Consider the following 18,023-nt stretch of genomic DNA (forward strand, 5'->3'; position numbering starts at 1 on the left):
ACAGACAGACAGACAGACAGACAGACAGACAGACAGACAGACAGACAGACAGACAGACAGACAGACAGACAGGCAGGCAGGCAGGCAGGCAGGCAGGCAGGCAGGCAGGCAGGCAGGCAGGCAGGCAGGCAGGCAGGCAGGCAGGCAGGCAGGCAGGCAGGCAGGCAGGCAGGCAGGCAGGCAGGCAGGCAGGCAGGCAGGCAGGCAGGCAGGCAGGCAGGCAGGCAGGCAGGCAGGCAGGCAGGCAGGCAGGCAGGCAGGCAGGCAGGCAGGCAGGCAGGCAGGCAGGCAGGCAGGCAGGCAGGCAGGCAGGCAGGCAGGCAGGCAGGCAGGCAGGCAGGCAGGCAGGCAGGCAGGCAGGCAGGCAGGCAGGCGGGCGGGCAGGCGGGCGGGCAGGCAGGCAGGCAGGCAGGCAGGCAGGCAGGCAGGCAGGCAGGCAGGCAGGCAGGCAGGCAGGCAGGCAGGCAGGCAGGCAGGCAGGCAGGCAGGCAGGCAGGCAGGCAGGCAGGCAGGCAGGCAGGCAGGCAGGGCAGGCAGGCAGGCAGGCAGGCAGGCAGGCAGGTTTAGTTTTCTAAAATTCATCAAAACTAAAAATAATGACATTTAAACCACATCTTTTATCGAATTTGGTTTTGTACTTACCTATACCGTTTATTAATATACAGGGCAGGATCAGATTAAAAACATAGAATAGAGGTCGTCTTCTGATCTTGATTATGTAGGTAATGTCGGGATAGGGTTCTGAGCAGCACGAATAAAATTCTATGTGCTTCACCGACGAAAAACTGACCAAATCGAACTCGCCATTGGCCTGGTAGTTGCTGACGTCACCTTCTTCAGTTTGTTTCACAATGTCAACCTGAAATGATAATAATAAAATGTTAATATTATGCCTTTATGAAAAGACATGTCAAAAATGTTCTGTTAAAAAATATTCATTATGCATATTTCTTATTTAAATCTATAATTTATATGTATCTGGAACGTATAGATAATATAGTGTGAGTCATAAATAAGTAGGGCTTGTTTCTTTCTACAATTTTCTGTTTCACAATGTACCGTTTGTGTCCGGGAAGGGTTCATAGTTTCATAGTTGTCGATTTTCGAAAGAAATCAGTACATGTATATTATTTCGTATATTTTTCATTTTATTGACTTTATGGAAAGGACTGTTCATTAAAATATTGTATCATCCTATGTTATAGGGCTTGTTTCTCTCTACAATTTCCTGTCTCACAATATACCGTTTGTGTCGGGGAAAAGATCATAGTTTCATAATTGTTGATTTTCGAAAGAAATCAGTACCTACATGTATATTATTTCGTATATTTTTCATTTTATTGATTTTATGGAAAGAACTGTTCATTAAAATGTATCCTATGTTATAGGGCTTGTTTCTCTCTACAATTTCCTCTTTTACAATGTACCGTTTGTGTCCGGGAAGGGTTCATAGTTTCATAGTTGTCGATTTTCGAAAGAAATCAGTACATGTATATTATTTCGTATATTTTTCATTTTATTGAGTTTATCGAAAGCACTGTTCATTAAAATGTTGTATTCTATGTTATAGGGCTTGTTTCTCTCTACAACTTCCTGTCTCACAATGTACCGTTTGTGTCCGGGAAGGGTTCATAGTTTCATAGTTGTCGATTTTCGAAAGAAATCAGTACATGTATATGACTTGGTATATTTTTCATTTTATTGATTTTATGGAAAGAACTGTTCATTAAAACGTTGTATCCTATGTTATAGGGCTTGTTTCTCTCTACAATTTCCTCTTTTACAATGTACCGTTTGTGTCCGGGAAGGGTTCATAGTTTCATAGTTGTCGATTTTCGAAAGAAATCAGTATATGTATATTATTTCGTATATTTTTCATTTTATTGAGTTTATGGAAAGCACTGTTCATTAAAATGTTGTATCCTATGTTATAGGGCTTGTTTCTCTTTACAACTTCCTGTTTCACAATGTACCGTTTGTGTCCGGGAATGGTTCGTAGTTTCATAGTTGTCGATTTTCGAAAGAAATCAGTACATGTATATTATTTCGTATATTTTTCATTTTATTGATTTTATGGAAAGAACTGTTCATTAAAATATTGTATCCTATGATATAAATAAGTGCAAATATTTTTAGTGCTGGACGATCTCGATAAAAGAAACATATTTTCTTTTTGCCCTTTTTGAAATAAGTCCAAGTCTATTTTACTTTCAAAATTTAAAAAAATATATTTTTTGATGAAATTTTGAAAACCACTGGATCTTTTTGGATTTTTTCTTGTAAATTTAATCTACTACCTATGTTGCCATATTATCAAGAAATTATAGTTTTTAACTAAAAGCTAAAAAAATTCCAAACATTTTTTCAAAAAATTCCAAATTTTCAAAATAATTAAAATAACGGTGTTTCTGGGGTCGAAATATACTATCCCTACAAATATTTGCACGTATTTAAGGCATTTATTGGTACCTTGTATAATATATTCCTAATAAGATATATATAATATTTGTAAAAAATACGAAATACGACATTTCTTCCAAATAATTAAAACATTTTCATTAGTTAGCTATCAGATTTCTTATAATGAATTTATACCAACCATAACGCTTAAAATTAAAATTTGCATTTTGCAATGAACTGAACTCCATTTTATCCAAAATATTGATTGGATATTATGCCATAATGAAAACAAATCTTTAAGCCACAATCCACTAATAATTAATCTTGTTTATGTGGTTCAAATTGCTGTAAACAAAATTTAAATTTTAATGAATATATATTTAGACCGTAAGTTATTTTGAAATGCAGTGTGTGCTAAACTTGTTATTTTCAGTAGAATTTTAAACTCAATGTTTTTTTTTCCTAAAATAAATTGTATGTTATAAATATGATATAATTTTTTATTTAGTTAGGGTGTATTCCGTTGCTTACCTTTGTTATGGTTTTATGTTCCGTTTCTATCGGTTTCTTGAAAGTTTTCTTATTACGGAACACGGTTCCTGAAAAATTCGGTTATAACTGTCAGCAAACTAACCAGCGCGAGAAGGCTGGTTTTTCTGGTTTTATTTGTCAATCAATGTCATTTATGTCACAGAAATCAAGCAAATATTGGAAGTTCGAGTGAAATTGTCATTTAATTTCTAAAATTTGTAATATTTTGTATCCAAAAGCAATGAAGGTAGGCAGTAAAGGTAAATAAATTTCGTTAAATAAATAGAATTACTTTTTAGGACCATTTAAGCTTATCATGCAGCCATTGTTTCGTAAAGTCAGGAACATTTAAAGAAAACATGAACAACAAGACAACAAGCATGGTACAAAGAATACAAGGTATGATATTGCGCAGGTTGGTTGCTACATCACAGGTGATAACAGGCGCTATTGGTCAGCACGCCTCGCGCGCCAGTTCAAATCGTCAAGTTATTGTTATAAACCTGTTTTTTTGTTTATATACCGTCATTGAATTATCGCTAAGCAAGTTACTGTGGAGCAGTGCATAAGGAGTCGGGTTAGGAAACGAGAGACCGGAGTTCGAATCTCGGCCGGGACATAACTTTTTATTTATTTTTTTAAATACTGTTGTATTCTATACCTAGTTTATTTTTGTAGTATAAAAAAAAGAACTATTTATTCTGTGATTTTTTAATCTCCGGTATTAATATAAATTGATTGTTGGTACAATACCTCATTTAATATAAAATAATATTCTACTTTTTGAAATGTATCGGGCCCTAATTGTACCTAAAAGTAAAATATATTTTTAGTGATATACCATATTGTAAACTATTTAATATTTCACTCACTTAAAAAGTTAATTTGCATTGAATAATTGCCTACCATTAAAGGAAATTTGAGCTATATAATCCTTGATGGGCATCTTCCTCTAAATTTTGGGTTTCATTCAACCGATTTATTCTCAAAACCTGAAACATCTACATATAAAAAGAAGCACAGGTCACTAATTATAATAAACTTCACCCTTGGAATTAATTCTATCACAATTACAATACATTCATCTGCATTGGCATTTTCTACTGTTTGATGGGAAACAATAAACTTTCCAACATTTTTTAAATGATGTAACAATTCCTCTTGTGGTTACTTTTCCATAGATATCCTCATCTCTGTCCTCATGTGAATTCAGAGGCAATGAACATGAAAATTATTTACCATAAACATCGTAAACTAAAAACCTAATAAACAATTTTATACCGAATATAGAAATAAATTTAGTATTCTTACCTATTATCGTCCTAATCCATGTTAATAGATAATTATTATTTTTAAATATATTTTTGGAACTGCTGGTTTTAGTAATTATTAAATTAAATGAACTAAAAAGTCTTAAAAATAAACAATTCTTAACCATAACCCCAAAAAATACAGATCTCCTGTCAACTTTCTTTATTTTTTATTTATTCATTGTTTTCCTAGTGACGTCACAGGTGGTATGCGCGAACTGAACGAAATTGGAGCCGTTATCGATCATACCTTGTATTCTTTGTACCATGGACAACAAGTAATCGTGAATGTTTTGTAAGCTATAAAAATATAAATATTGATTAGATTTGTTTATTTATTATTGATCTATTTTAATATTGGACCTGCAAATCTTCACTTGAGCTGTCTAACGAGTTTAACAATTTATTAATAAAGTACTTTTCAATACTTAACTCCATTGAAAAGAAGAAGTAAACGTAATAGCAGAATGGGTACATTAAAAATGTATAAAAGATAAATTTTATAATAGAGGTATTGAAATTTAGAAAACGTCAACATTTGACGTTTCCAGTATTATAAACATTTAAAGAAAACATGAACAACAAGACAACAAGTAATCGTGAATGTTTTGTAAGCTATAAAAATATAAATATTGATTAGATTTGTTTATTTATTATTGATCTATTTTAATATTGGACCTGCAAATCTTCACTTGAGCTGTCTAACGAGTTTAACAGTTTATTAATAAAGTACTTTTCAATATTAAACTCCATTGAAAAGAAGAAGCAAACATAAGAGCAGAGAACAAACAGGTACATTAAAAATGCATAAAAGATAAATTTTATAATAGAGGTATTGAAATTTAGAAAACGGCAACATTTGCATATTTTACCAAACCGTTAAGTATCAAACCGATTTTTTTTAGAAACCGCTCTTTACCCTAGTTTACCGATCTGGTTCGCCTGGTTTAGCAACGGAATACAGCCTTAGTGATATATGGACTAAGCATTTTTTGACACTATCCATTACTAGTCATTTTTTAGATTATCTTTATTATGTAGTTTATTTGTTGTACTAATCGTTGCGATTAAAGTATTGTAAAACTTGGAAAATAAGTTGGTTATAATAATGGTTTTATAATTCGGAAACTCTCTATTTATTTATCTAGTAATGCTAGAACACTATTAATTTGAAAGTCAATTCGAGAAAAAATAATATTACTTATTGATCAGCGATGTAAATATTTGCGATTAGGTAAAATTGTGATGTAAGGGCTTAGCTTGCCGGCGAGTCAGTAGTAGACGGGACGGCCGGTTGTAAAGTAGGGTTCTGTTGTGTTTTGTCACAGAGCTGATATTTGGAGGTTGCGAGTCTTTTGACTAAGGCTGCGAGTCATTTTGACTATTAAGAGTGCGAGTATTTTGACTAAGGATGCGAGTCTTTTTGACTATAAAGGATGTGAGTCTTTGGACTAAAGATGCGAGTCTTTTTGACTATAAAGGATGCGAGTCTTTGGACTAAGGATGCGAGTCTTTTTGACTATAAAGGATGCGAGTCTTTGGACTAGGGTTGCTTTGGTTAGATTAGGTTAGGTTAGGTTTTTACGACTATTAAGGATGCTAGTCTTTATGACTATTAAGGATGCGAGTCTTTACGATTATAAGGATGCGAGTCTTTTGCTATTAGGATGCGAGTCTTTATGACTATCAAGGATGCGAGTCTTTACGACTATTAAGGATGCGAGTCTTTTGACGAAGGTTACGAGTCTTTTGACTATTAGGGATGCGAATAGGTTTAGCGGCAGATTTGCGTCCGGGGAAAGTCCCTATACTTATTTCAGGTGACACCAGCTAGTTGTTGAAGATTAACCAATAGATCCGAATAATATTTGAATATGGAATGGGATACCAGTGGCTAGGGGGCGGAGTATCCCCGGGTGAGTTTTACTATTTAACTATCGATTTTATCCAGATCAGTAAATGTTTGTTTTGTTATTTTCATGTACAATGAGAGCCAGCTTGCCAATGACCAACTAAATGGATATTTGAGGTGAATTTGCATTGTGAGACCCGGTTGAGCCAGAAATAAGCGATTTTACAGTATTTGAAATAAATATAAACTCAAGAAATGCTTATAATACATAAAACTAATTTACTACGTACTACTAAATTACTACGTAATCTGGACGTGTAAAAATGTAGAAAATTAGTTGTAGAAAATGCGGTAGAATATATAAAATTTTCTACCTACCCAACCCTGATGGGAACCCTAATGAGGAAAATGCATGTTTTTAAATAATGGTTTTAAAAAATAGTTCATATAATTACAAATTGAACAAAAAAAAATCGTTGATATAGGTTAAGAAATGCCTCTAATATAAAATAATTAAATATTGTTAATTTAAATGGCCGGGCCAACGCTCTCTACCGCGCCTTGCCGCTGTGACGTCACCCGCCGTTCTTCTGATTGAGTGGAGCCAGACGCGTGTTTATTTTACACAGTTTGCTTTTAAACGCTGTTGAATCCGAGTTAAAAGTTTAGTTATTTGTGTTAATTAATACATAATTAGTAATTAGTGATATTTATAAATAGTAATGGATGAGCGAAAACAGAAAAAAATGGCCAAGGCCATGAGAAGAGATGAAAAGAAAAACGTTAAATTATCCTCTATTTTTACGATTTATTGTTGTGAAGATCATTTCATCTAAGTTCATATATTTATGTATATTGTCTTACATAGGTATATGAAATTTGAATGTACAGGGTTATTCATTATATTTTGACACCCACATACAGCATTAACTGCAAGTTTTAGAAGAAAACATTAAATAAAAAAGTTGCATGGTTTTTCATATACTCTCTTTTAAAATTAATTCTAGTTATACAGGGTGTCTCAAAAAAGGTGGTGCAGAAAATTGTAGGTATTTTTCGCTTTTCAACTGTCAATATTTCGTAAACATTTGAAGATAGGTAAAGGATATTATACATGAAATATATCTAGAATATCTAGAAATTTCCGAAGAATCCAAAAATATATAGGGTGTTTCACTTAAAAAAGTAACTTAATTTTGGCGTTTGCTTATGGGACACCTTGTATAATATTTTCATTATTGATAAACAATTTATTTCCTATAATTTCGTAAAAAAACAATCTTTAAAAATAACATGGGTAAGGGGGTGTCAATATATAAAAAAAACTTTCTTTTTCACGCTGTGCTCCGGAGTTATTTTTCCACGTACTAAACAAATATTTTTGTCTCTTTTCACTTCTACATAACCTACAGCATTATCTCCATACGTCTCCCTACCTGATCTGAAAAATAAGTTTATAACATTAATTTATAACTATATAAAAGTTCGTAACAGTAGGTACCTACTTATACTTAAATATGCCTCAGTACTACAAAGAATAAATGTTACATACCTCTCTGTTTTTTTCCTCGTAATTCAGCACCAATAAATTGGGAATTTGTATTTATAAAAGCAGCCAACATGAAAGCATCGACTTTTGGCAAGTTATCTGATTGTGCTTTTACAAACCCGGAATCTGCCATTACTTAAAAATTTTTCATAACACACAACACATACAAATAATAAGTGCACAAAAAAGCATAAAAAGCTCCTTCAATCAACGCTAAAAGCAACAAAAATGTCTTAGTACGCCACCTAAATACGTACATAAACGGAACACGTCTGGTTGCCGCTGGCCATCGCGCGACGACGAGAACGGCGGGTGACGTCAGACCAGTAGAATATCGTTTCAATTCGCGCGGTGTCGTTTGCGTTATCCATAGTATTTTAATGGCCCTTTTTATAAAATTGTGGTACTGCTTTCAAGAAAAAAGTTTTTATTTGCATTTACACATATTTATTCTAATAAATTGAACAGTTTCTGGTGAAAAATAAAATATATGCATCTTCCTCATTGCGATTGCTCTATGATGTCATTATACTCTTATAGACTAGGAATATACGAGGAGTTATTATAATATACCTAAAATTTTGTAGGTTGTAAAAATAAAACATTTTTCTTATTACCAAACGGTAGTAGGTAGGTTATAAAAATTTATCAGATTTTGATTTATACGAACCAAGTAAATCGGTCCAATATTTCAGCCAATCTAAAGCTGATTTTTATACAACACTTAACATTAATTTAGGAATTTCAAGTAGTCTAAATCCTCATTCTACCTTTAAAGCCTTATCGCGTGTCTCTTGCGAAAAATGTCCGTATAATTCTTCAAAATGAAAAAAATATGAGAGCAATAGAATTGAGAAAAATGAACAGAAATATCTTAGAACGCGTTCTATAATATTTTTTTTTAGTTTAGGTATATTATATGCATTTTCTCCGCATATGCCTTTTAAAATGAAAAGATCCTTTTGAAAATGCAGTTTACAGGAAAGGATGCATTTTGAATATTTGATTTAATCTAGTTAATATTTGTCACATAATTATAGATTTATATCTAGTTTTAATTGTGTAATAAATAAAAAATGTTTTAAATGTGTATCTTTTTATTACCCTTGAGTAGTAGTGGGAACTATCGAATGAATACTATCGAAACATTCGATAGTTGCAATTCATTCGAATAATTCGATAGCTAATAAAAAAACATTCGTTGAAAACTATTCGAATAAAAATTATCGAATAGATGCGTCATCTGCCTTGAAATATTGTATTCTAGTAATTCGGCAGCAAAAACCATTCATTTATAAAATTCATTCATTTACGAAATTCATTTATTCGTCAGGATCGATTATAATAAAGTATTAACTGGATTTTAGTTGTCGCCCGGCGACGTAGGTTTCTTTCCAGGGGTGCAACTTTGTTCAAGTTAGCAACCGATCGTTTAGAAGCGATGTCAAAACCAGATCGATACTATGTTCACTGCAAAACTATTGTCGCTCAAATGCTGCGAAATATGGTATCACTATCACACTCTTGCACACGTATCTAGACTGTCGCCTCGCCACAAAGCGAGAAATCAGAATATCGCTACGAATCGATGTTGCTACTGAACATAGTGCATCAAGCTACAAATTACTTTGCTATCGCTTTGAAACATGAACAAAGTTGCACCCCAGGAAACCCGACAGCGCCAGCGGTCGGTGGCAATGCTATGAAAGAAGCCGGCATCTTTGATTTTTTGCGGAGTCATATAAAGATAAGGACACATTATTTTTTTTATTGAGGTGCTAGTATTTACACAGAAAATTCATTATGAAGGGCGCTGTTGCCATATATAGGTATTAGTTGATATTAGCAAAGAATATTATTGTTTGGCTTTAGTTAGTTAGGGATAGAATGTCTATATATTTTGCATTTTTTTTTATTAATATTCTGTTGTTACACTGCAATAATACTTGTTATTTTGGATGTAGGAAAATGATTTTTAATGTTTTTAAGCAAATACTGATTTAATAAAAATAATAATAACAGTAATAATTTGTTATACATATTAACAACAAAATTTAAAATAATTTAATATAAACATTTTTTTACGTAGTAGCAAAATATAAACAACAAATTAGATGTCAAAATTATTTATATTAGATCCTATTTAAAAATAATATAGTCTTAAAATTTTTTGTGGCAACGTTGGTTTATTAAATAATAATAATTACAGAACTAATTTGTTATATTAACAACAAACTTTAAAATCATGAGATATAAACATTTATTAATTTTCTAAGCATGCAGTGTAATGGGAGGAAAATATAAATAAAAAATTTGAAATCAAAATTATTTATATTAGGTACTTTAAAAAATAAATGAAATATTTCTTCGCAAAAAACTACATGTAAGAGAATTAGCATAAACAAAATACAAACTTTTTTTTAAATTGGCACGTGTAAAACTTTCAATTTAATTTTCTCACCCCATAGTTTGAGTTCGATAACCCCATTTACTTAACCACATTACTTAAATATGATTATTAAGTTCCAACTAATTCATATTATTAAAACATCTAAAATACAAATATGTATTTTTAAAATTAATTCTAAGTTCATCTCATCTCTCTTAAAAATTGCTACTTCTCAAAATTTCCCATTAAAAAATAGACCATATATACCATATAAAATAAAATAATTGAAAGATCGGGCTACGGAAAATCACACAAATTTTCGGAAAAATGTTGACACCTGCACAAGCACACAATCGTCAATTAAAAAAAACTACTATTTTAGTATTTTAAATATTTTAATAAACGCAAAAATAGCACAGTATTTATTAGGTGAAGTTATAAAAATTTGGAAGAACTAATAATGCACTGACGCACACAAAAATCAAACGAATACTAAGTTTCATTTATCAAAAGCATTCGATAGTCGTGGCTCAACGATAACCATTTAGTCGCACGGCGAGGTTGTCACATATGCTTTAGTATACAAATGAATGAATGATTTTATTCGAATAAAACCATTCGATAGTTGAAATAATTCATTCAGTAACCATTCGATAGTCTAATTCATTCGATAGTTCCCATCGCTACCCTTGAGTATTTTACTCTACAATCTTTAATTTTTGTTAAATTAATACAAGGTATATGACAGCCACCCTAGATTTTTCCAAATAATAAAGATCTACTGACGCAAAATGATAAAAATTAAAATATCTACGAAAATCTTTGTCTGAGGCGTAGGCAACCTTAATAATATTTTGAAGATATACAAATTCCTCATTGAACACCGGAATAATATACTGGGTGTTCTATTTAAAATAAAGGAGTAACATGCTTTTAAAAGTGACCAATGTTTCATATTAATTTTGTTTCATCCTGTATAACTTTTCGGGTCAAATTTCAATTTGGTTTAACATACAATAGTTACTGTAATTAAATATCCGGCTATACAACACAGGTCAACTAAAATTTAGGTAGCTGTTATCGAAATTTAAAATTTACTCTTCATTTTCACAAAATGTGAAATATGTCAAAATCCTTAGACATTAGGTATATGCTTCTTTAATAAAACTCACCTTTATTTTTTTCCTAGAATCCGAAATCAATTAATATATAGGGCGTTCCATTAGAAAAAAAAACAGAACTTTGATGTGCAACTTTTTTGGGGACACCCTGTATAATTCTATATATTTTTTTAAAATAATTTCAGTTAACCTACATATGCTGCCAAAATTTCATTTCGACATAAACTACCGTTCTCCTTGGATCTTCCGCGGCGTATGAGAGGCGCCACCCTGTATGTACATGAAAATATATGTATATGATATATATATATATATATATATATATATATATATATATATATATATATATATATATATATATATATATATATATATATATATATATATATATATATATATATATATATATATATATATATATATATATATATATATATATATATATATATATATATATATATATATATATATATATATATATATATATATATATATATATATTTTTTTATATATTTACACAATTTAAATAAATGTACAGAATTATTTTACTTAAACAATTCAAGTTTAAGTCCTCGCACCGAGATGGCATTATAAGTATTGTTATTATCTTTTATTTTTTCTACAAGTTTATTTCGGGCTAGTTATTTCAGTCCGGTCGAAGTTGTTCGTCACTTTATTTCTGACGGTATAGGTATATATCTCGTGCCTACCTTTATCGCTATATTGGTGGTTGAAGCTGAACCCGATAGAATTATCGGCGTTTTTTTTGGCATTTTTGAAATTTGTGTGGGAAAACCCTCTGAGCGGAGGTAAGACTTTTATTTTTTTTACATAACGTTTCCTAATACCCTTTTTCTATTTGTACAGGGTTTTATTTTATGGTACGCATTTCTGGTACCATTTTGTTTATTGTATCTGACATTTGGGCCACGTTTGTCCCTACAATATACACGTTGAATAACGGAGGATCTCCTGAATATACAGCATTTTCCGATCCTGTCTGTGTGGAGACGTTATAATAACGATCCAGTTCCAGCAGTTCACCACAACCAGCTTGTGACCAGAACGGATATAAAAGGCCAGATCATTTCTTTTTATATAATTTAAGTTCACTTTAATGCTTCAAGCCCTTCAGGCATATTAGATATTTTATTACTTTAGAGTCACTTTGAAATATTTTATTCATGTTATGCATATTTCTGATATCTACGTAGTACGGTTTTTTTAATATAAAGAGTCCCTATATTTTGGTACCAAGATCGCCAGACTTTTTGCGGAATAATTAATAAAATATTAATATTCAGAAGCGTGCAGATTTAACTACCATCTTCAGTGATCTATTTTAATACATACTATTTACCAACAAACATTTTCAAACGTCAAATTATTCATAGTCTTATTTTATTCTAATTAACATTTAATTATTAATTATACTTAGTTGTTAGTTTATCTCAGCGTTTCATTTGTGTAATTCCTAAAATAAATAATACCTATATTCTGAGTTGATTTCTCAGTTCTCAACTTAGAAGTTTTAGAAAGTAAATGGAAAACTGAGTGGCGCCCAGTATATTATAAAGACTAATTATCACAATTTAATTTTCACTAACTTACGACCTATTGCTCACCGGCGAACAGCTCCGTCGCATAGTATTAGTTGTTTTAATATTTTTTCTAAAGAAATACCTTAAAAAACATTCCATCATTTTTTTATAACTTCTAATGCTACAATATATATATATATATATATATATATATATATATATATATATATATATATATATATATATATATATATATATATATATATATATATATATATATATATATATATATATATATATATATATATATATATATATATATATATATATATATATATATATATGAAAATAACCAAACAAACATTAACTGATCTAGATAAAATTGACATTCTATTCAACATGTCATTCCATATCTTCCATCTCATTCAACTATTGTTCGGATCTATTGATTAATCATCTCCGACGACTGGATAGAGTAGCCTAAAATAGTGGGGGGTTCACAGGATGCAAAACTGCCGCTGAATAATTTTGCATCCCAATCAATAGGGCTAATTTGGGTAAACCTTCTGACCCCAACGCCTCATTGGGTCAATCGAGATGCATGTAAGACATCTAGCGACTTACGTCAAACGTTCAGCCTCGCCCCAAAACGTATCATTTCATTTCTAATAAAACAATGCACTTTTGTTTGCAATGAGTCATACTAATCTCTCTAGTCATCCTTGAAATAGAGTTTAGTTTTACTCAACGACTAAAGAATACAAGGACATGTAACGCCCATATACGGGCTGCAGCAGAATTTGTGACCTTAGACGCCATTTTTTTGGAAGTAATGAATGAGTCATCAGCGACAATTTTAGTGATTTCTAATAGTTTCTGGTATGTAGTGAACTTTGTATAAATTTTATTACAAGGGTAATTTGTTCAGCTTTCAAGTGTACAAGGCGCAATGATATGAAAGATATCAAAGAGCCAGGAATTACGTTTCATAGGAAAATAAACAGTCCACTCCGCCTTTTTAGCGTTTTTTTATTGAATTCGATAATTATTTTTCTGATACTATATGTACTTGATATGTGCTAAATGTCGATACTACACTGATAAAAAAGAGAGACTTAAACTAAAGTTGTCATCGTTCTTGAAAAAAAATAACAACACGCAAAGACGATGACGAAGGACGGTATAAACAATACAATCAGTCGGCAGTCCGATCAGTCGTACATCATAGTACGCACGGGTTTTGCTGCTTGGAATTTTCCACTTGGAATTTTTCATAATTTGCTTTTTAAACGCATATCGTATAACAAATATGGATTCTTTAAAGGAGTTTCTGAAAAAATGGAAATTAGAGCATTTATTTCCTATATTTGAAGATAAGAGACAATTACCTAATGCACCTGTTTAGATAACGCATGCCTGACTATAGATAGAATAAGAATATAGGTATCGATTTTTTTATGCAAATAATTACAAAAATTTTAGAATTTCAAGTCGTCGTATTAAAAAATTCAAAATGTGACCAAAGCTTATAATTTTAATAATTTATTTGCTTTACTTTGAAATCGTGATGTAACATTTCTTTGTAATTTGTAGAGTGATGAACCACCCCAAAAAATACCAAGGAGTGAAGAAGCAGAAATAACTACTATCGAGGAAAATAATATCACTTTACTTACTACAGACCAGGAAAACCTAAATGTATCAGAAAATAATATACCTCGTAATATGCCTGTATATGATGTATAGACTTCTCTTAGATCAAAATAAATTTTAGTTGAGTCAATAGTATTCGCTATTGGTTTAAGAAAAGTGTCTCTTTAATCAAGAAATGTCCCTTTTCAATCAAGAATTTTTGCATGTATCAAAGAGACTATTGTTCTTGTAGCAAGAACTTCTTTGCATATTCATTTTGAGTCAAGAGTGAAATACTTTGGACAGATAGATTCTTCTATTCTCTAAAGTAATTTTTTAAAGCTTATGAAAAGATAGTTAATGCTTTGGGCAAAGAAACGTCGTTCTTGGCCCTAATGAAAAGCGCCAATCTTTTGGGTCAAAGTCATATTCATTTCGACTGAGAGATCCTTTTTATCAGTGTAGTTTTGTACCTTTTGTTAACATTTTAACACGTTTTTTTCGTAATTAATTAGTATATTACCACCGCATAAGCGTAACGTAGTCAAAACATTTATCAAAAATATAAATATCGCTGCAAGCAGCTATGTTAAGAAAAATATGTGCCACGGCACTGTTTTGTAGAATGGTAACCATTTTATTTATACATTAGAGTATTTCTAATAAGAAACTTGTAAAAATAAGATATTTTTGCATAGTTTCACAAAAAAATGTAATTTTGCAAAACAGTTTGTTAATATTAAATGATTATTACTAAACAATATTATTTTCACAATGAGTTTTGTGAGTTCAAAAATTAAATTTAAATCAGAAACATAATCTTGTAGTAAAATTGCATGTCTCTGAGACATATTCACAAAACTTGTGTGAATTTACCATTATTTATTTAGTAGAAAATGACGCCACGTCACGTGATTTCTTGTGAAGCTGATGCGAACTAAGTAATCGATTGAAAAACGTAGTTAGAGGAAAGACGAAGAACATTTTAATCTAAGCAGTTTTTTGAACAGGTGGGAGTCTCAGTGCGTTGATCTTTATTGTGCAGAATATTGATTATTGGATATATGATTCTTGGATTGGAGGGTAAAAATTAATTATTAAATAACATTATTATCACCAAAAGAATATATTAAAAGCGAATTATAACGAGAAAACTTTCCTGGACTGGGTCCTTTCGAACTCGATGGCATGAATCCATCAGCAGTTTACCATTAGCTGAAGAAGTATGATTCTTCGATTGGAGGGTAAAAATTAATTATTAAATAACATTATTATCACCAAAAGAATATATTAAAAGCGAATTATAACGATAAAACTTTCCTGGACTGGGTCCTTTCGAACTCGATGGCCTGAATCCATCAGCAGTTTACCATTAGCTGAAGAAGTATGATTCTTGGATTGGAGGGTAAAAATTAGTTATTAAATAACATTATTACCACCAAAAGAATATATTAAAAGCGAATTATAACGATAAAACTTTCCTGGACTGGGTTCTTTCGAACTAGATGGCATGAATCCATCAGCAGTTTACCATTGGCTGAAGAAGTATGATTTTTGGATTGGAGGGTAAACATTCATTATTAAATAACATTAATATCACCAAAAGAATATATTAAAAGCTAATTATAATGAGAAAACTTTCTTGGACTGGGTCCTTTCGAACTCGATGGCATGAATCCATCTGCAGTTTACCATTAGCTGAAGAAGTATGATTCTTGAGTTGGAGGTTAAACATTCATTATATTAAATTAACTTATTTTTTTTTTATATTATTATTTGTAAAAGTATAAAGAGAAAATTTCTTGATGGGTCTTTTCGAACTCGATGGCATGATCAATTCAGCAGTTTACCATTAGAAGATATGATTTTGGATTGGAGGGTAAACATTCATTATTAAAAAACTTGATTATCACCAAAAATATATTAAAAACGCGAATATAACGAAAAAACTTTCTTGGACTGGGTCCTTTCGAACTCGATGGCATGCTAGTCCACCAGCAGTGTACCATTAGCTGAAGAAGTATGATCTCAATTGGAGTAATTAATTATAATACATTATTATCACCAAAAGAATATATAAAAGCGGAATTATAATGAAAAACTTTCCTGAACTGGTTCCTTTCGAACTACATGGCAATGAAATCCATTCAGCAGATTACCATGGCTGAGAGTATGATTTTTTGGATTGGAGGGTAAACATTCATTATTAAATAACATTAATATCACCAAAAGATATATTAAAAGCTTAATATAATGAGAAAACTTCTTTGGACTGGTCCTTCGAATCGATGGCATGATCCATCAGCAGTACCATAGTCTTGAAGAAGTATGATTTTGGATTGGAGGGTAAAAATTAATTGATTAAATAAACATTATACCACCAAAAGATATAATTAAAAGCGAATTATAACGATAAACTTTCCTGGGACTGGGTCCTTTCGAACTCTCGATGCATGATCATCAGCAGTTTACCATAGCTGAAGAAGTATATTCTTGGGTTGGAGGGTAAAAATTCATTATTAAATAACATTCAATATCATAAAAGAATATATTAACATTCTAATTATATCGAGAAAACTTTCCTGACTGGGTCCTTTCGAACTCGATGGCATGAGTCCATCAGCAATTTACCAATAGCACTTGAAATAAGTATCATTCATGGATGGAGGTAAAAAATTAATTATTAAAAACATTCATTACCACCAAAAGAATATATTAAAAGCGAATTATAAAGAGAAAACTTTCTGGACTTGGTCCTTTCGAACTAGATGACATGTGTCCATCAACATTTTACCATAAGCTGAAGGAGTAAGTTTCTTGTTGCGAGGGCTAAACATTTCATATTATAAAACATTAATATCTACTCTAAAAGAATATTTGAAAGCCGAAATTTTATTAACGAGAAAACTTTCTTGGACTGAGGTCCTTTAGAACTCGATGGCATGAGTCCACGCAGTTACCATTAGCTGAAGAAATATAATTCTGATTGGAGTTGTAAAAATCATTATTTAAATAACATTAATATCACAAAAATACATTAACAGCTAAATTATAATGAGAAAACTTCTCTGGACTGGGTCCTTTCAAACTCCGTGGGCATGAACCATCAGCTGTTTACTATTAGCTGAAGAAGAATGATTCTTGGAATGGAGGGTAAAAATTAATTATAGCATAACATTATTACCACCAAAAGAATATATTAAAAGCGAAATCCTATAACGATTAAACTTTCCTGGACTGGCGCCTTTCGAACTCGATGGCATCAACTCCCTCAAGCAGCTTACCATTAGCTGAAGACGTATGATTCTTGGATTTGGAGGCAGTAAAAATTCATTATTAAATAATTATACTCATGTAAAAAATATATAACAGCTAATCATATAATGAGAAAACTTCCCTGAACTGGGTCCTTTCAAACTAGATGAAAGTCCATCAGCAGTTTGACCATAGCGAAGAAGTATCATTTCATGATTGCGAGGGTAAAACATTACATTATTAAATAAGATATACCACAACAAGAATAATTAAAATCGCGAATTATAACGATAAAAATTTCCTGGACTGAGTCCTTCAATAGATGGCATGTGTCCATAGCAGTTTACCATTAGCTGAAAGAAGTATGATTCTTGGATTGGAGGCTAAACATTTCATTATTAAATACATTAATATCACCAAAAGATATATTAAACTAATCCTCG

General features: G+C 31.5%; 1 protein-coding gene across 1 annotated transcript in view; it reads right to left on the reverse strand.

Annotated features, from left to right (window-relative positions):
* The window catches only part of LOC115874527 (neuronal acetylcholine receptor subunit alpha-7-like), a 131,468-nt gene that overhangs the window by 27,488 nt on the left and 85,957 nt on the right, over positions 1–18,023 (reverse strand). Inside the window, exon 5 of the mRNA XM_030889694.1 lies at positions 643–859. Coding sequence (XP_030745554.1) covers positions 643–859 — 217 coding nt within the window. The remainder of the gene's footprint in view (positions 1–642; positions 860–18,023) is intronic.

The sequence above is a fragment of the Sitophilus oryzae genome, unplaced genomic scaffold (assembly GCF_002938485.1).
Source record: "Sitophilus oryzae breed Bouriz unplaced genomic scaffold, Soryzae_2.0 scaffold_1297_pilon_pilon, whole genome shotgun sequence".
Classification (NCBI taxonomy): Eukaryota; Metazoa; Arthropoda; class Insecta; order Coleoptera; family Curculionidae; genus Sitophilus; species Sitophilus oryzae.